Genomic DNA, 21,815 nt, shown 5'->3' on the forward strand with positions numbered 1-21,815 from the left:
CATATCGACTCAGCCACCGGGTATATATAAATACCTCGGAGATAGTAGCGCGGTTTCCCGCTATATACTATAAAATTAGCACGATTTTGACTTGGAAAAAAGTTACGACGTGCGAGATGTGTATAATTTTCGAGATGCTATCCGAGCTCTGGCTCTTTGGACACGTTCCGATCCGATATTTATTGCTCAGGCAAGTTCGCTTTGATGTTTCAACTGATAAACAAGCTCGCGCGCGTAAAATACTTTAAAGAAAAGCTATACATCAGCAATCAGCAACGCGTGAACTTTGCAAAGTTATTATTAGTTGTTAAAGTCATAAGTTTTCCACGAATTATTTGGCGTATGGAAATGACATCGGGCTCCAATGAATCATTTTTTCTGTCCCCCCTCTCTCTCTCTCTCTCTCTTTCGCCCATTCAAATACGCGCTAAAACGAGCGATCTCTTAAATTAAAATTATTTCGATACATGCAAAAAAAGACTTAACTCGCGAGAAACCAGTTATAAATGTCAGAACAAGCCTTCTCACTCTCTCGAAAAGTATCGCGTCTCATTTGCTACTATATATGCGCGCGCGCGGAGTGTGTATGCTGCTATATAACGTAAGCTTGAGAGCAACTTAAGCGCGGGTTCGTGTCGACGTGTCAAAGGCGAAACGCGTATCACATTGTCACTTCCTCAAGTCAGATTTCTTTAAGTGTATACATATGAAGCGCACGAGCTTACGAGTGCGCATACTTTTCCTACGCGCTTATTAATGTATCAAGAAAACGAAAATACATCAAAATGTAATAAAGAAGCTCATATGCCTGACGCCAAAAATCCAAGAGTCGAGTGTACTTGTTTGTTTTCTTTCTTTTTTTTCTTCTCTTTTCCATCCGGGTGAGCCGAGCAGAATTTCTTATTTTTACCTGACACTTGCTACACTGATATTTCTAACTCAAATTTACTGGAAACACTTCTTTCCGTTTCGTGCTCGTACACCCATCCTACGCCCACGTTACGCGATGAGCGAATTCAGTCGAGCATGATATGTTTGCGTATCTCGCGCACAGCGAGGGCATTTGTGCGCGCGAGCTTGTCGGAAAACCAAGATCTCAATTAAAAGAAACGGATATGCGAACAAGTACGAAAATAAACTCTTTCGTTGGAAAGGAAAAAAGAATCGAAGATGAGCAACCTGTTGTTTTATCACTCTCCCGTGAGCTGCGATACACGTGCTCTCGCGAAACACACGTACGTCGAGCATAGCTAAACGCCCTTCCGGTGCGAGTCGTATACGATGTTCTAATAATCGTGTATAGAGCTCGGAGCTCTCTCGTACACCTATGCGAATTTGAGAAATGAAAAGTCTCGTGGGCTGGCATTATAAGGCCAGTTCACTGCGTATACATTTGACACATAGTGCGCTGCGTCGTCGCGCATCGTCGACGCACTCCATTTATCATTTGGCTCGCTCGCGTATATACTTGAACACACACGCGCGCGCGTACACGCATTACGGGTAGAGAAAATTTTCAGTGTGTGTGCGAATCTGCTCGTTTGGTGCTTTAAAAATGAAGTGCTGAGTGTTAGCCTGGGATTCATCCGAGTGTGATTTTTTATTCGTGAATACCAAGCGTTGATTTTCGGCTGGCTTTATGTATGCACTCAAGTATACATCGCATTATAGAAGTGAATTAGCTAAATAAAGTCACAGCCGAGCTTTCAATGCAATCTTTGTCATTTGTAAAAATTAGCACTTTATTTTTTTCTACTTGCGTCTTATTTTCATGTTAAAAATTCAGGTCGCACTCTCATTTAATGATTTCAATAAAAATGTCCTCCATTGAGAATAAAGAAAAAAAAGTAACACTTACACAGTTCATATAGAAATTTGTGTGTATTATTGCGAGGACTTTGCTTGAGAAATTGTGATAAATGAGTTTTGATCGAAGACGCGGTGAAAGAGAGAAATCAAAAAGTTCAAACTAGTAGCAATCTTGTTTTTTTTTTTCATAGTACGAACTGTTTTTGGATGACTAATGAACTCACGTGCAACATTGTGTATTCATTGATTTACTTTTATTTTTCTCTTTTGACAGTCGACAAGAAATGTGAATTTGAGCAAATTTTTTTTAATTTGATTTCTTGTTTCGACTATTAAAATAAAGAAGAAACAAAATGAGGGTTTAACTAATGGACAATTGAGCACGCTTCCAAGTTGAGTGCAATTTTTCATCATTTATTCAATCGCTCGTTCATTTATTTTTATCCTCCGAGAATTCATTGACGAATCGTTAATGAATCGTGTTGAAAAATCATGAATGACCTTTTCCTCTCTCTCTCTTTCTCTCTCTTTACATGCACAAAAGTTGGCAACAAAAGAAACAAGACTCGCGACCCGTTAGCTTAGGCATCCAATGGGTAGGTGTACGTGTGTTCGCGCTCATACATATATCTATATACCGTACACACAAACACACACGAGTCTGCGCGCGAAACTCAAAAGATAATTAATCATTCGACTTCGGTCGTTGTGCACACTGTTGTTATACCATTCGTATTCGTATAGCGATATATAAGGGGACCGCGAAAAAGATGCCGACCCCTGATATACGTATACGATATCTGCGTGCGTATAAAGTTGGATAGATAATCGCACGGCACTCGCGGTAGATATGGAACTTTCTCTCTCGCAGTTCTGCATGTGTGTGTGTCCATTGTTTAATTTTGCCAAAGACCCGTGCATCGGTCGAAATCGCCTGTATATACATCGCGATATTTTTCCGTGCGTTTTATTGGAATCCGGTAATGGATATCCAGTCCGCAGCGCGGAGACAAACTGGCGTTAAAATAATTCAATATCCAGCACAGCGGTAACAAAAAGCAGCTTGACATCTCATCATCAGTCAAAAATCAGACTTTCATTAAAATTCCATTTGCGGAGAGCCACGAATCGAGCGCTGACGCGCCTGGGCGCTTCGGACGCACGCACACGCACACACATATTACTTTTAAAAGAAACAAATGTATGAATTTCTTGTTTGCATAAATTGCAAGAGCGAGCGAGCCTTTGCAAAAAAAAATCTCTTGCACTCGCGCGAAGAATTTTACACATGAGCGCGACGTATAAGCGGACGGCTGAAAAACAGCTGACTTGGTATAACGTGTTCAGCAAAGCTTGAATGTTTTCACAGACTAGGGTGTCGCAGGCGCGCGCGTATTTACACTCGAAGGTGTCGCCCATGCGTGAGGCTATTTATTAAAAAAGACGAAGAAAACGTGTTACATCGGGAGGAAAACGATAACGTTGGTCTTTAGCCAAAGGCAGCGCGCGGACAAAAATTGCAACCTCGGATCATTAGTCGCAGGCTGCTGTTGCGCTGTGCTATGGGGAAAAAAATTATTTCTCAGCTATATTTTCTTCGGGCTGGAATCCAGTTAAAATTATCCTCAAATACGATCGGCGCGATTATTTTCTCGAGTACCTGCGACGTAATGAGCCGCGCATCGTTTCGAAGCCGTAATGCAATCGCGAATGCAATTCGTTAAATATATATCACTCGAACTCGCGTTTCTCCATCTACACCCTCCATCTTACCTCCCACTAGGCGCAATGTGTAACCCCTATCCGCGCTTATATTACATCCTTCTTCTTCTTCTGCTTCTTCGATTCTGCTCGCACGTACGAATACGTACGTATGTATAATATTATACGATCTCCTTCCCCGCGCGCTTTTGGCCTTTATAATATACCTTCTCTTCGCTGCTCGTTTCACTCCTTGTATAAGTTCACCTTTTTTCTCTCTCTCGACTCCGTACGAGGCTCGTGCAACGATGGCAGCTCGAGAAGCCTGGCTTATTCACCTTACTCTTGTAGGCGCGAGCGCGTGCACAAGTTTCTCGACTATTAATAGTGCATTCATTAATGCCGTAAATGAGCCGCCTCTTTAATATCCGCAATGCTCGCCCACGAGTACATGTACATATGAGAGAGAGAGAGTGAAGATCCGTGAATAGGTGTACGTTCGCTCGCTTAAGGACAGTACTTACTCTGTGTGTGAGAGTGGAAAAGATTCACGTATACATGTGTTATTGAATGCAAAGCGAGCATTTTTTTAATGCGTCTTACGTCTTTCTCGCTCGACGTTACATCGGTGTCGAGAGCTATTATTTAAGCTCGACGAGAAATAATATTTAATTCATTTCGTATGTACGCGTTTCCAACGCAGAAGTTGCTTTTTAATAAGTCCCGTTAGATTTTCGCCTTCTCATACACGGCACGTATCCTCTCAGCCACTTGATGATTAGTTGTTTCATTGTTTGAATGCACTTGAGAAAAATACGATTTTAAGTGAATAATTTTTCTTCCTTCGCACGTTATAATTCTCTCATTAATCGAGTTAAATATTTTTTAAGCGTTATAATGCACGCGAATGTAAATATTATGCAATCTCAGCGAGTAGACACGCGTGATATATACGATAAAATTTATCCATTCGGTATTTACGTTTGAAATAGACACTCTCTCAAACGGCGTGAAGCAAAGGGCCATTGCATTTGCAGTAATTCACAATTTGACTCGTAAATGCCAGTGAGCTATGTATCAGCGATTGCAGCAAACGCGCGTAAAAGCCGCTCGCTGAATTAATCATTCAATCTGAATGTGTGAATCCCGCCGTTTGGGTGTCAAAATTAATTGAGATTATAAAGACCATCTCTTTCTCTTGAAATTCTTGAGCGCGTCGCGCATCGGTTATCGTACCTTATAGGATACTTAGACGGCATTACTCTCCCGCGGCTCGCGTCGAATTGCTCGTCGAGCTTTTCTGGTATATAGAGCGACAATAATAAAGTATGGTCACGGAAAATTATTTACGACGCTTGCGAAAAGTGCATCTGCACGGCGTCGCAGTTGTACAATGTCGACGAGCTTATCTTGTGCGGCTTCGAGCTCGCGATATTCTCGCTGCCAAGAGTAGTAGCCCAGTATACCACGCAAGCTCCCTCGCGCGCATTAAGCACGACTCGTTGAAATGAATTAACGAGCTCGTCATGCCGATCTTGCGAGTGTTTATACATACGAGAAAGCTCAAGATATACCCATAAGATCTCTGCGCAGTACTTCTCGGCTTTATTTATTGCTCGAAGCTTTCACCTACACCTGCCCTCAGCTTATAAATATAGCCCCACTGCACGCGCGGCGTTGCAATTTCGAGAGCTTTCAAGAGTAATGAAATAATCGCGTTTCGTGTATTGGCATACTAATTACTGGTTTTGCCGCGCGCATTCGCACACAAGCGGTCTCGTTCGATACACTTTGATCGTAATCGCGGGCGGTAACGAGTAGTTGCAATTATTATTTTACATGTAATTGCCTCGCGCATTGATATACAGATTGCGGTTTCGAGCTCATTCTGTTAAGATCGTGTACAATGCATCTGAATATGGGCTGCAACGCGTACAGGTTTCTCTTACTATCGACAATTAATCGTGCGCTTTTCATTTTTTTTTTTTTTTTCATGGGCCCGTGGTAATTTAGTCATACGCGCCCAAGCAGATCGACGAGCTGCTTGGCCGGGTCCAGTTTCATGTATAAGTACTATAAGGCGAGTTACTGTGATCAAAGCAAAACTTCTAGTTTGACTTATACAATTACTTTAACTTTGCCACTTGCGGATTTACAGATAAAAGCATACTCGCCATCTAGTGTAAGAAATCTAAAGTAATATTATAGCATTTGAAGTAGTTGAAAACTATTTTCAAATTTTTGAAACAGTTAAATTGTCATCAACCGATTTTTTAAACGCACGTGATATTTTAATACAATTTCATCCGAAAAATCGCAAAAAACAAACAATAATTTTTGGTTATTCGGTCATTACTAACATTGAGTATTTTTACCAGGGCAAAAGAATAATCATTTGATTCGAATGACGGCTTTTCAATTTGTACTACATTTCTCTACTTTAAAATTCCACAATGGATCTAAAACAATGACTTATTTATATCGTCTGTTCTCTCGACAGGTACCGTAAATGCAAACGGTGAGACGAAACGCCAACGGACGTCCTACACGAGGTACCAGACCCTCGAGCTGGAGAAGGAGTTCCACTTTAACCGCTACCTCACGAGGCGACGCCGCATCGAGATCGCCCACGCTCTGTGCCTGACCGAGCGCCAGATCAAGATCTGGTTCCAGAATCGCCGCATGAAATGGAAGAAGGAGCACAAAATGGCGAGCATGAACATCGTGCCGTACCACATGTCGCCGTACGCGCATCCTTATCAGTTTGCGCCGCACCCGGGCCAGTTCGCTCATCTGGCCACATAGGACGAGTTCTCGTCCGCTGAGCTCGGAACTCACGCCGTCCGGTTTCCCGGCATGTATGGCGAGCAGAACTTTTAAGCCGCGGCCCGATAATAATAATTGGCTGCCGCGCGCGCGTACGCTAAAAAAATTGCGCTACCACCACGACAGCCACGACCGTTCGTGGCTACGGGCATCGAAACTGGCTTTCTCTCTTTCTCGCTCGCTGCGATCGTTATATTTTTCGTATGCAAGCTGTGTAAGAGCAATGTTATTGATTTCACGCAGAGAAGTACTCAATAAATTAGAGGAGGAGCCTGCACGTGCGTGTGTGTGTGTGTGTGAAGTCTGTGCGTTTTCGAGCCGCAACTTCGAGAGATGCTCGCGTGCAGTGCGCGCGATCGATTATAATTATTGTAGGCCGATCGCACGCGAGAAACACCGCACCTCCTCGCACTGACACAGCACACACACGCGCGCGCGCGCCATATAAATATGTACTTTCACCCTTCTCTTTTTCTTCCTTCGAAAATTGTTCTACTGCGATTCAGTGTAAATAAGTGCGCCGTTTTATGTTCAACCAATTGAAGCTATATTTTTCATCAATGACGAATGGCAAAGATATAGGCGCAGCCGACGAAATTAACGAGGATGAATAATTTTCCATGTGTATTACGACATTCGAAGAATACACCAAACCTTCTGAAAGCCGAATTATAAGCTAATAAAAGAGATGCTCCGATCGAGAAAGGGGAAGTCCATTGTCTCGACCAAGTTTCTGCCTAAAGTTCTTGCTATCATGCCTGACACACGCAAGTGAAGTTATGAATTTCGAAAATAAAAAAAAATCGTCAAAATAACATAACACGAGCAACAGACTGGACGCGCTCCGAGAGACTCCCGAATAAAAGTTTTTTTCATCGTGAAACCTTTTCTTCCTCGCACTCGTAAATTATAATTCATACACATAGATACGCAAACTCAATGCCAGTGGAGCAACGATCAGCATCGACCTGTGTAACGAGGGTCAAAATTCTATCGCTGAGATTCTACGAAGGCAGCCATGAGGCAGAAAAGGGACTCATTAAAAAAAATAAAAGGAGTTGACCTCAGCGGGCGAGGATAACCCAAAACTCTAGTGATTAAGTAATGTATTAGCCACGTTTTAAATAACTGAAAATGAGAGAACAATACTTTGGAATTTACCCATTCTCATGGGTCACTTGTGAATAACTTATACAGGACGCGCACAATCTCAATTGACATGTATTAAGATATCGATGCTATTTTTAGTAAATTTGTGCATGGTTGTAGGAACAAACGTCACTTTTCGCAAATATGAAATGTTATGAAAAGATGTATAAAATTTCTTTCAATTTTATGGATAAAATTGTGTTATAAAATTTACGATTGCGTTTAATGCGTTTTAATTACTTGAATTTTTGTGCGGCTCCGTTTAACTCTCAATTATTATATTTTCCTCGATATGGGAATTCATATCGAAGAGTCCGTGACTAGGATTTATAAATATAATATAGATTTAATATATATATAGTAAAATAACGGAAAAATTTTATAAATATATTATATCAATGTATAGATAAATGATGAAAAAGCGAAATAAGACCGATGATAAATGCAATATCTCAATTATCGACATAAGAAAAGGATAATAAGTTTAAGAAAAAGTAGTTTGTATTGATAAAATACAATAAATATCTGCTCGGTAATCACTTATATTCATTTCTGTATAACTATATTAGAATATAAGGTGCCTGCTAATGCTCAAAGTGTTTTTAGTGATTAATATTTTTGTGGTATGATGAGTATGAGAGAATATTTCACATTTAATAATATCTCTGAATGTATATTTTTTGTTATAAATGGAATGATGACATTGTGATTTGATATTTGTCTGCGATAATCAATAAATAATCAAAAATTACAAATAATACCACTAAGATTTGAGTTTTTTGATTTACGCGAAGTTTCTTTACGTTTAGACTTGAATGAAACGCACTCTTTTGCTGATGCAATGAATGTACCAAAAAAATTATTCATCTTATTTCTGATTATCAAGAAAAATATTATCAACATTTAAATTGTCGATAATTGTAAAGTTCACTATTTATTTCAAAATTAGTGCCCCAGATTTATATTACAAAAATGAGGCTTCATTTTTAAGAAAAATAATATGTAGTGCTGTAAAAAGTATTTTATAATAATATTCGATTTAGTTTACTCAAAAGGTTCTTGAATGTATAATAAATGTATTCGTTGATTTTTTTAAAAATAATTCTCAAATTTTTATCTCAATAAAAACTACACGATGTAATAAAAGCTTTGTTTTGAAAAATAATTAATTTTGTACCTGAGAAAATTGATCCTGCATTATAGCTGAGATCCGGAAACAAACTCAATCTGGAGCACTATTTATTAATAATACTTAGGAATGTAATTTCTTTATGCTTTTTTGAAAACCTATGGTGTTTCACTGAAAATACGCCACGCCCTTTATTTTTTTGTAAAAAAACGCATACGCCTGAATTTTGGAACATGACTTATATTTTCATTGTAATTGGTCTTACAAAAATAAAAAAAGTATTTAGGGTACTTATACCAGTGATTGACCGCTTTCGACCAGTAAATGACCACTTTTGGATGTGCCATAATTATCGTTTTTCCTTGTTAAATTATGATCGAACATAGAAAACAAGATGCATCGTTCACTGAAGAATTGAATTACGTCCATACAAATAAATTTTAATTGTTTTTTATATGATATTTTCCAAAATGGTCATTCACTGGTACCCGCGGTCATTGATTGGTCTGACTACCCTATATGAAAAAAACAACTATGGCCTATTTTTGTCGTACAACATATTTTTGGTAGAACACGATATGTAAGCTTTTTAAATATTTTTTTCAATTTTTAATTGCTGTAAAACTTTTTTAATATTTACTTTGGTATTTGAGACTCGTACGTGCAAAAAATAAAACAATGTCACGTAAAACTTAAATAAAAACATTTTAATTCATAAAAAAGTAAAAACCAATTATACAAATCTTCGCACGAATAAATTGTTGAAAAGACGGTTAATAGTATGTGAATGAACATTAGCGAATTACATTCTTCGTGTTTATATACATTGATTACATTAAGGCAAGACTGTAGCGGTTACGGTCGGGGAGCGTATCGTATCTATGACTAAACTGTGTATGCACTACGTTTCAACGTCAAATTTTTGGTTTCAAAGTACTTTTTTATGTTCATTTAGATAACATTAAAAGCGAACTGCAATAAACATGTACTTTAAACAGTCAAACGCGGCACTGATTATATACGATGAATGTAAATTTTACCTAAAAATATGAAAATATCTTTGTCTCATGTATGCAATGAAGTAATAATGATAGGCGCGTGAATTATGATGTTTGTGATATATTGAAAGCCGTTTCACTACATGTGAACCGAGTGCTGGACCTATTAATTTGAGAGAGAAATAAATTACATTTCTAGAAGACAAAAACAAAAACGCTGTGTATAAATAAAATTGTGTATAGCCTGAGTACAGTAAGATGAAAAAGAGATGAGCAAATTCGGAGTAATACAGGGAAAATCTTTCAAACTCTTGTGTAATCGGTTACAATCATATATTATAAAAAATTAATAATAATAGTAGCGCACTTTGCTATTTCCATCAGTCACTAGAGACGAAGAGCATATATATTATGGAGATATGCAAAATGAGAATGTACTGTAATTTGATAAAGTTGTTAAATTTAGGTGAAACTTATTGAATTAGTATATCTCGCCCCAAACACATGTTAAACTCGTGAATCTGAACATTTTTAATAGCTATACTTGACTAAAATACTTTTTTCATTATTAAAATCGTTAATTAATTCACGATATGACAATTTACACTGCTGTTGAAAAATTAATTAATAGAATAAAATTACACTTATTTGAATTATTCACATATTAATTCGTTTCTTTTCTATGTTGAAAGAAAATGAAAATTCGTACTGACGTTTTCACTATGAAATATTTCCATTTTAACTTCATGCTTTTGAAATATTAATTTAGGCATCTTTTATTTGTCTAGAATGAGTAACCGAACAGAGTTTGAAAAGTATGATAAAAAAAATTATCGATGTGTAAATAATAGTGTCGTAAGTAATGAAAAATTGTTCTATTCATACGTAATGTATTGTATTATTTTATAGTTACGTACTCATATATGATAAACGACGAGTGTCAAAGTCAACTATATTAGCACAAATTAAACAATTAATTCAAATATTGGAAAAATAAAAAAAATTGCTCTTGATAATAGGAAGCTCATTTCGACCCTTGGCAGATCATTGTATGATTGACTAATGAGTTCAATCGGAAGAAAAACGAATAAAGATTATTGATACTATAATTAATTAAATTAGAATTGTATACAGTAAAACAATTCAAATTTCAATGTGATGTTCGCATCACTGTTTTTAAACTTGATAATTATCATCAGTATCACAAGAAAAATTGAAAAATGAGTTTGTAATATGCACACTTACACTATAAAGTATTCAATTTTGCAATAGTTCAAAAGTGTAAACACAGCGAAGTAGTGGCTCTGTCTATGCTAATCCGTATACTATTGTTATTATTGCAGCTTACTTTAACACAGGCACGACCTCTACTACTCTGTATTAACGTTTTGAGCCATTATAAAATTAAGTGTCTTATTGTGTTAAAGAATGCGTGACTTTGCTACGAGTGTTAATAATATATTGTACTTTGTTTGTTTCATTTTTTTATTGTTGATATTAAAGCGCCACGTGTCGTTTGCAACACGTTTCTGTTCGTACCTAACCGATCATAAATATAGAATTATCACTATATAAATACGAATTACTCCTTGGGAAATAAACCAAACGTGTAAGGGAAAAATACATTGAAATATTTTTGATTCATTTGAATATTAGGCGTTAATCATCAATGTACTTTGTTGTGAGTTGTCAAACAAAACCTTTTTTTTTACCCTCAAAGCTGAGATTGTAAGAATAAGCTCTTACTCTGTATGGTAAATGCGAGCTAGATTTGTGTTTGTGATGCGATCGATAATGACATTTGATAGATAGAAATTTGCAAACCATTCATATACAAGATAAAGATAATACATGCAAGCCCATTCATGTGGCGAATCAATTGTTTTTCTCAAAACTCAACGAATATCACGGTATCAGACTAGCGTTTTAAGAGATGATGTTACTTCATTCCATGTAATATACGTAATTAAATTATAGTCTAATTAAAAAACTTGAAAATACCTTTTACGTAAAATTATAATCTGAGTAACTTATATACATATAGAAAACATATACACCGTAAGTGTATAAGAAATATTATTACATATAAACATGAACATATATATTATACATATATATAATTGAAATTGTAATTATTAAATGGTATGACGTAACAATTCCGGTATTATTCTTTCTCGCCCTTAAACAGATAGCCAATAAAAATCCTTAATTTTTTGAATTTTTAGTTAAATGACTTTTTTTATCTTAATCCATCATAATAATAAATAAATATAGTATCAGGAAAGGAGAATAAAGTTATTAGTAATTTATAGCACTAACCAAAAAATTGCAACTTTGCTGCTAGTTTTATGCTCTTGTGCTATAATAATAATTTATAATATTAAGAATAATTTATACTATTTTAATTAATTTTTTTATTTAGCCTCTTCGTACTTTCTTCCAATAAGGAAAACTGCCTGCTCGAGCTACTAGATGTAGCGAGCCATCCGTTAGTTGCCAGGTACTGTACGACCGAGGTTTCGACTGAGCGAGGAGGGTTAATGGGAGGGAGATGAAAGAAACTAATCGAGATTCCCTTTTCAAAGAACTCACATTTATTTATTCACCTCTCTTTCACCTCTCTCAAGGCTTCCAAAATAACAAGCTTCCTTAGTTTTATTTAATTCACATACTTAATCAATTCATTCGCGTGAATTACATTTTTGCTCTATGCCACCTAGCAGCGACACGTCTACTACTTCACATACATCAATATATGGCCGATTCTCTGTGAAATCGAATGGCCAAAAAAATTTGTTTTCTGCAAATATCAAAAACTTGTTGTATTTGATGTCAGATTTGTCCAAAAAAATTTATAGAAAAATTGGGGCCTTTTATGACACTTTTTCAGAGGCCCAAAGTTGGCCATTTTAGCGTTTTTTCGAAATTCATGAAAAATCACAAATATTCAAATAATTCCTGGATCAGGGTAGAATGATTCAAAAGTAAAAGTGCCCATAAGCTTTTTTGTTGAAAATTTTCCAAATTTTCAGAAAAAAAGTAGGCCTAAGTGATTGGAGCTATGTCGGAAAGTGGAAAGCTTAAAAAATTTGAAAAAAAAAACAAAAAACAAGAAATTTAATCGAGTTCGAATCGGACTTTCATTTTCTAAACTATATGTATAAAGCTTCCTAAAGATGTCAACTACTGCCTGATAAAGTTTTGTAGTGGGTCTTACAGTGTAACACATAATGTAGACAATAATATATGTCGAAAAACGTGCAAAAAAGGTCTGAAAATGGCTATTTTTGGTGATTTAAGGCAATTTGATTCTCAATTACGATTATTATAATTCACGAAAAAATTTTGATTTTCAATTTAAATAATTTTAATTCATAAATCAATTTTGATTTTAAAGATTTTTATTGACGAATCAATTTTGATTTAAATAATTTTAATTAAAGAATCAATTTTGTTTTTTGATTTAAAATCATTTCAAATCACGAATCAATTTTGATTCGTGAATTAAACTTGATTTAAATCATTCGTGATTTAAGCCAAATTTCATGCCTCCAGTTTCTTTGAGTTGTTCATGCTCCAGATATTAAAAATAGCTAAGAGTGAACTTCTCGTGTACGTTATAGCTCCCGGTCAATTGAAATCATTTTGTTGCGGTTAATTTGAACTGATTTATTGTGCTTAGATTTATTCGTTTAAATTTTACGACTTCTACGCTTCCGTGTATGTGTTCCGTTGTGTAAAATTTGTGTTGAAATTTTTTAATGGTTGAACAACTAACGGCTGAGCTTATTCACAAAGGCAGCATCACGTATCTCCACTATGATGGATTTTTGTGCCTCCGCCATTCTTGAAACGGTAAGTTGCCGTCCCCACTCAAACGACTTGTACTGCTGCACTCGTCCCCGCCTCGCGGCATCAGCCAATCAGCGCGTGGTCGCTGTGTATATAAGCGAGCCACTTTGGCCGACTAGACGGAGTCGTCTCTCGGCTGCCGGCCAAAGCACATCGACTCTCGTCCTCGCGTTCGCGTCGATGAGCACTCGAGAGTTTTGACTTAAGGCCACTTCTCAATAGTGAACTTGGTTATATTACAAAATACTCGCCCCATTATTTCAACACCTTTCCCCACCTTTTGACTTTTCAAACTTCCGACTCGGCCGCCAGTTCAGAGTACCAGTATAAGTGCCCCTTGACTCAATTCAATCAGCTTTTGACTGTTCGACTTGTTACAAGTGAGAACAGAAAAGTGATTGGACTTTTGTCAACTGACTTTGACTGTTCAACTTTACAAGTTGGAACAGAAAATTGGTCGGCATTGTGTCACTCTACTCTCACGAATTAAGTAACAGCCAAGCAGCCCGAGCCAACAACGACGTCATCGTCCATTCGACCATAAATTAACAGCCTGCATCAAAACTAGTCCTTTTCAGGACTAAACGTAGAGTTTGCAAAACTTGTAAATTAAGAGGTAACAAAAAACATCGACCCTCCTCAGGGTCACTCGTCAGACATCAGTCTGGTGACGGTCAAGCGTATTTCCGCTCTGACTGACAAAACGTGTAGGATGTCGGCAAAAATCAGCAAAAACTCGTAAATAAAAAAGAAAGCAAACTGCTTGTTATGGCAACAGATTAAAGACACAATTTACCTGATGTGGTATTGAAAAATATGCCACATCTTGTGCCACATCTTGTATCAATGTCCTGCAAGAACGTCATCAGATCCTAATCGGTAGTGATATCAGAATAAAATAATGATCCGATTACGAAACTACGATCGATACAGGTTTTTGTGTCTTGAACACTGACCAAAATTTTAGTTTTTAAGTCTTCAACATGATAGGCTTTAATGTTGACGAACTCAGCACTCGGGTCCAAGCTGACTAGTAGCTGGCGAGGTCTAAAAGTCAAATCGAATTTAGTGCTCCAGGCTTTTGATAAGCTAAAATTCTACTCTGCTATAGCCAAGAAGTAGCTTGTAATAATACCTTGACGAATTGTTTATCTTTTTTGGGTACGGGTTTTTTTTGTTGCTGCGCCAATTGGCGGTTAAGTTTGAAGCTTCCTATGATAGAAGTGGGAGAGGAGTGATAATGAAAAGTCGAGTTGTATGTTTGACTGCCAAGGAGACTTTCTCACCTTCTGGTCATGGATTTGGCCCAAACTTTTTCTGGAGATTCAGGACAGTTAGAAAACATGCCCTGTTTTATGAGGATGTGTGAATATTCCCTAGAAGTGTTAGATAAAAAATAAACGTCAAAATAATAAAAATAAGCATATAAAGCGCAATAAATATTCATTTACTACCCTCAAACTATATTGCTTACTCATTTTAGACACCTGGTTCTTGAAGACATTACATTTTATTGTTAAGAAGTTGTTGGGGCTGATATCACGGCTTTGAAGGCATATGGCGGCTAAAATTCCAACCGAATTGCTGAAGGGTATATTGGTGAATCATTAGCAAACAAGAAGAATATTAACAACGAAATTTGTTCTACAATTAAAATCCATAAGAGTGTCACCGCACCTTTGCATGAGAATAAGTGTCCCATACCATCAAAGTCAATACCTTCATCAAAAAAGTCATACACAACAATACCTTTGGAAGCCATAGAATCAACCATTTCCTTCAGAAAACTCTATTAAGTATCAATACCATCGACAAGCACCCAGACACCATTATGTACAAAATCCGTCCACATAAAAAAATACTCATGTGTCAACACTTAACACCAAATCACCATATACTTAATCATCAATCTCAGTAATTATCCAATATCAGATTTGAATGATGATTCGACTTTATGTATGAATACAAGTTTGAAAAATAATCTGCCATAACTCAAGTCTGATGTATGTATCCAGTAAAAAAAATAACGGGAAAAAGAAATCTGGTAAAAATTTCAATCCTGGTGTAACTGTAAAAAGTGACAATATTCCTTATAATGCAGTTAAAACTCAAGGACTGTTAAACAACAATATTGAAGATTAATGTAGAGGTGTGTTTTATGATCCTCGTTCAAGATTGTACATTTTAAAACCTAATATTATATTGCCATAAATAATGGCAATGTAACACGCTTTTCGGGGGCATAAGTCGCACTTTACGGCCCCGCATCGTTCGCATTACACTAGCTGTGCTCGTGAGTTAATTTCACTTCACGTTACCAATAAGTGCAACTTATGCATCGGGATGTAATGACGCCGGTTGATCTCTTTATCTAACGGTCTAGGCAATGCCCAATAACCACTAGCCTCTTAGATCACTTTCGAGTTATCGTGGTTATAAGTGTACAGTTAAGCGTGCTAGAGCGGCGGCAGCGTGTGCAGTATTGTCCTGCTCGAGGATTATCGGCTGGTACAAGCACACCTGTCGGTAAGGAAGATAGTTGTTTGTGTTTACAACGTTGGGTGTTGTCAGTTGGTGGATTATATTATTGATGGGAACAGCAATTATTCTGTGCATACAATGTGAAATCGATGGCGACTGAATAAAATTTCTGTCGGAGGAAGCGACTATTCTGGGCATATGGCAGTGAGCCGATGGCACCTGAATATAATTACTGGGAAGTACTGCAACTATTCTGCGCATACGACCGAAGTCGATAGCAGCTGAATAAAATTGCTGTCGGAGGAAGAGTGATTACTCTGGGCATACGGCAATAAACCGGTAGCTCCTGAATAGAATTGCGTAGGGCTACAACAACTACTCTGCCCATACAACATTTATGCTGCTAGCAGTTGAATAAAATTGTTGTAGAAGGTGGAGTAATTACTCTGGGCATACGGCAATAAACCGATAGCTCCTGAATAGAATTACGGTGTAAGATAACTATTCTGCGCATACGACAATGTGTCGATAGCAGCTGAATAGAGTTATCGATGCAGCAAAATAACCAATAAATTGTTTAAAAAGGTAAGTTTATTGAAGGTAAATAAAATAATAAAAGAGGTCTGTTGGTCGGTAGGTAGGTAGGTAGGTAGGTAGGTAGGTAGGTAGGTAGGTAGTAGGTAGATAGGTAGGTAGGGCAAGTCCACGCTAGGACAAGTCCAGCTAGGAAGGAAGTAGCTAGCTCAAGATAGAGGCGATAGCCACGGTGTGATCTGTTCGGAGGTCGAACGAGAAGTATCACTCTTATGCCGAACAAAGATCTTTGCCTGTTCAAGACCATATAGAGAGTGCGTGAGCAAATGCTGATGGGGAGCGAATGCTCTGTGCGCGAATGCTGTTGATACTCTCCAGGGCCCCCACATTTATACGATTGGCATGCCTGGCTGGAGTGGGATGGAAAAAGTAGGAGGTGTTGGAGAATTTAAATGTTTAAATTGGAGAAGCTGGAAAACTATAGTTAGTAAAAATAAGGGAGTTGGAAATTAGGATTGTAGGGAAATTTTCCTTTCGAACGATACCTCATGATACATAGTTAAATACAAAATGATTGTTAATAATAATTTTCATATACTTTGTAACAATGTAGCTTAAATAAATACTTAGCTAGTTGACAATTATTGATATTAATATTTTATATAATTGATGCGCACGTATACTTAACTATGCAGGCAATAATTAATTGTATAATTCAGGTATGAGTTGATATTAATCGTTAGCAATTTATATTTTAAAATTATCTCTAGTCACACTAAATATACGTATACAATAATGTACAATTGTAAAATTGAATATAAATTTGATGTATTGAACAACTGTGCTTCGAATTTGTTTAGCATAAATTGATATAATGTGTGACGAAGCACATGCCTGCGAGCTCAAACGTCGCGCCTGACCGAGGGCAGCCCGTACACCAGCACCACGCGAGATCTCTTCGTCGCGAGAATGCACGAGTGAATGATTTCGCGTATTTTCTCGTAGCCTAGGTTTCAGGCCAAGAAGAAGACGAGCGGAGCAGATCGAGGACGCAACACCGACGCCAAGACAACAAGCCGCATCTCGATATTTTACGAGCCTAGGCCGAGCAGAAGCACGCAGGCCGCACAAGAGCAGTAGCCGAGTCACGTGACTACTGCGCAATCTACTGCGCCGCAGACAACGCCACGCAAGGCAGATTACCACGAGCCAAGCAAGAGTGTGCACGTGCGAAGCCAACAGAGGAAAAGTTAGTTGTTTTTCGTTGTGTTTTAGTCGTTTTACGCTAACAACAGCAGTTCGCGACAGTGCAGTTCGGTTCAAAGCAAAGAGCTCGCCGACAAAAAAAAAGGTTCGTTTCGAGTGCGAGTGTCGTGCGAGAAGCACAGTGAGTGCCAAGGACGACCGCCAGAAAGTGAGGCTAGTTTTGGCCTCGAGACACGCGGTGCCGATACGAACTCGAAAGCCACCTATGCCAAGACACATGAATTTTGCCACGGAGTGCAGGCGACGGAGGCCACGACAGCAAAGGACTTTGCCAGGGCATCATCTACTGAAGAGCCGGCGAAGAGGTTAGCTTTAAGGAGGTTCGATAGTAAACTTAATGTCTTTAGAAATGTCTGAAACTTTTTTGTTTCAATCTTTGATAAGAAATGAATATGCTGTTAAAATCTTAGATTGATCCACAAACTAGTTTTGGAGAAAAAAAAAATCAAAAACGATGTCTTATACATGGGTCTTATGGGGAATTTTACGACAATGCCACAATAAAAGCATTTTGCAAACGAATTAGTCTTAAGAAATTAAAAAAAAACTATTTTTTAGAAAGCCAAGAAGGTATAGATCATTTTGAAAAAAAAAACGACCCGTTTTACAACACCGAATGCTCAATAAACAATATAATTACAAGCGTTTTAATGCAATGTATCGAGCGATCCATCACACATACGAGAAACATGGCAACGTCGCAAAGCAAATACGGCGTTTAGCCGAGTATATAGGCGCAAGGACACGATAAAAACATGCACGTTTCTTATAAAATATTATTTATTTACAAGGGTTTACGAATAAAACAGTTTTAATAAATATAAATTTAGAATTGTTTATTCATAAGAAAAACATTTAATGGTGAACATTATAGTTAAACATTTTTTATTATAATTATTAAACAGTATAATGATTTATTTATGATCTTATGAACCTTGAAAATGATGAAAATTGTATTCCAACATTTGATCTTTCAACTTTGAAACAGTACAATATACACTCGGCAACAAAATTATCGCAACAAAAAAATTCATCGAAATTTTGTCGATTTTCAAATGCTTCTATCTTGGGCTAGATTTATCGTATCGACACACTTTTTTTTTTAATTTCTTGGAAATTTTGTCCTCTTTAAATCCATATAAATTAAGATAAGATTTGAGTTAATGTTGAGTTACCAGTAGTATTTGAGCGTGACCCTAAAAATTACTGAAAAAAAATGACTGTTTGAACGTGTACCAGTACCACAGTGATTTTTTTATCGAAATCTAACATACACCATCGCAAAGTGCTCTTTTTAACGAGTAATTTAAAAAAAAGGACCTCTCTACGAGTTTTTTAACGCCCTGTAGATCGATTTGAAGGTACGGTTTATGTACGCAAAATGCCCAGAAAATCGTCTTGATTTCAGGTAAACGGGGGATTTTACGTACTTTAAATGGTATCTTCAAATCGACCTATAGGGCGTTAAAAAACTCGTAGAGAGGTCCTTTTTTTTTTAAATTACTCGTTAAAAAGAGCACTTTGCGATGGTGTATGTTAGATTTCGATAAAAAAATCACTGTGGTACTGGTACACGTTCAAACAGTCATTTTTTTTCAGTAATTTTTAGGGTCACGCTCAAATACTACTGGTAACTCAACATTAACTCAAATCTTATCTTAATTTATATGGATTTAAAGAGGACAAAATTTCCAAGAAATTAAAAAAAAAAGTGTGTCGATACGATAAATCTAGCCCAAGATAGAAGCATTTGAAAATCGACAAAATTTCGATGAATTTTTTTGTTGCGATAATTTTGTTGCCGAGTGTATAATTTATTATTTTATGACTCTTAATATTGGTGAACATTATTAATCAATTAAAAGTTTTAAACAGAACAATATATCATTTATTATTTTAGGACTCTTCATTACTTCAGATTTTCCATCGATTCGTTTCTGAAGTAAATTTATCACAGTTTCTTCTCCTTTTAGGAACTCATCAACTAACATATTATAACATATTCCGGCAGAAGCCAATCTTTTTAACATTTCATTAGATATCATTCCCATTAAAGGACCTAACGATTTTATATGCATATAAACTCTATCCTTTTTCTTTAGAGATTCCATATAATGATCAACAGTTTTTAAATTATCAATATGATCATTATAATTAAGATACATATACACTAATTTTTCTAAGAATAATACATCTTCTATCGCATCATGGGCATTTTTAGTAGATAAATTAGTAAAAAGTTCGACTAGTACAGTTAATTTATATCCGTTTTTTGAATTTTTTTGGTCTGGGAAAGATTTATGAAATAACGGCAAAGTATCAGTAAAACCAATCAATATTTCATCAAAATCCTCAATCATTGATAATGATTTAATTTTTGTTAAAAGTCTTTGGGCATCAAAATTAGCATTATGAGCAACTAGTATACAAGGTTTGCCGATTTCTTTCAGAAAAACAAGCATATCCTCAATAACCTTTTTCAGAGGTGATGATTCAATTCTAACGCCTCGCAAATATAAAGTACCGTATTCGTTTGTTAGACCATTAGACGCAGATGCCTTTGGATTAATACATTTTGTTGGTTTGATATATCGATTAAATACAAATTTTTTGTACTTGAGTCCTATTTGCAATACATCATCATTCATATGAAAACCTCCTGTTTCGGTATCGAAAAAAACTAAAGCATAACAATCGCTATTAACATCACAATAAAATTGTGATTCTAATTCAGTAATATTATCGTTATTTTCAGGTGCATGTGATTGCATTAAATCCATGTTACTTTCATAGGTTTGTCCTTCTATACATTCACGTTTATTTTTAAGTTGAGATCTATCTCTTCTTAGCTCGTTCCGACGAAGCTTGGCAGCTGACGTTTTTGCCATGTTCGCTCTCATTTGAGCAGACTTTTCGATGCGTTCGCAATGCTTTGCGGTGTTACTTCCAGGACTCAAATTACAATTAGTCATGACATTCTGCACATATTTTTCCCCTTCGTTTTTTTGTAAAATTGCACAAGCTACTCTATAATCGTAAGACTCGGATTGTCCATAAGACAAGCCCTTAGGAGCTTTTCTGGCAATAATATTGTTCAAACTTTCATTACTCTGAGTAGAGCCATTAAAAACAAACAGCTCTGCTTTCCCAGATAATTTATCGAATAAAATTGTTAACTCTTCAAATAAAACTGCATTTTTGAATCCACTTCCGATTCTTCGAAATTCAAAATTTTCCTTATCTTTTTCATAGCGACACCATTGACTATTGCAGTTATCATGAATATTGAATACATGATTTGGAATATTTTTTATGGCAGCTGTCAGTCCTTCCAAGTTCCCTTCATTCCGTCCTATTTCACAACTGAATGAATAACGTAAGTATTCAATGGTCTCATGTGTCAATTCTTGATCAGGATCCTTGTTTTTATTTTCTTTTACTTTATACAGCAGATTTTTTACACCCTTGACAGTGTGATTACGATCAGCCTGCTTTACCACATTGTGTTTGGCTGCTTTTTTTATTGCACTAAAGTCAGAGCTGTCATTATCAGCAATAAACACTCCAATTTCTACGTTTTTCTCTTTGAGAACTGAGCTTGATGTTACTAATTGAACAGCAACATCAGATTCCATAGCCTTAGCTGTGCCATAGTAATTGAGCCTGCAGTCATGATCGTTTGGATCATGACCTGCATCACACATGCGACATTTGCGATTTCTTGTTGAATATTCGATAACTTTTCCTGACTCTTTTCCTATCATGTGTCCTGTGCCACTCAAGCTATCGTACACATATCCATTTGAGCGCGTATTCCAGCCCTGGTCGAAGCTCGCTGATATTGAAACTATCTCATTGCCATTTTCATCTACTTTTTCTGTAGAATTATGCAGTGTGAAGCTGGGATTTAAAGATGGTGCAGACAGAGTATTAGAAGATGTTGAAGAAATTGTAGAACATTGAAGAGGTAGTCGGAGTCTAAGGAAAAATAAAAACATTTCAGCTGTTATAAAATACATTTATAATATTAAATAATTAGTCTTGATTCAATTTGTCCATAAAAATTTAAT

The 21,815-nt window shown here is 36.6% G+C and overlaps 1 protein-coding gene across 1 annotated transcript in view; it reads left to right on the plus strand.

Moving 5' to 3' along the window:
- Positions 1-8,437, plus strand: part of LOC106649172 (homeotic protein Sex combs reduced) — a 30,569-nt gene extending 22,132 nt beyond the window's left edge. Inside the window, exon 2 of the mRNA XM_014366451.1 lies at positions 6,011-8,437. Within this exon, the coding sequence (XP_014221937.1) occupies positions 6,011-6,315 (305 nt within the window). The 3' untranslated portion in view covers positions 6,316-8,437. The remainder of the gene's footprint in view (positions 1-6,010) is intronic.
- Positions 8,438-21,815: the final 13,378 nt, after the last annotated feature.

This window comes from Trichogramma pretiosum, unplaced genomic scaffold (assembly GCF_000599845.2).
Source record: "Trichogramma pretiosum strain Unisexual culture from Peru unplaced genomic scaffold, Tpre_2.0 scaffold110, whole genome shotgun sequence".
NCBI lineage: Eukaryota > Metazoa > Arthropoda > Insecta > Hymenoptera > Trichogrammatidae > Trichogramma > Trichogramma pretiosum.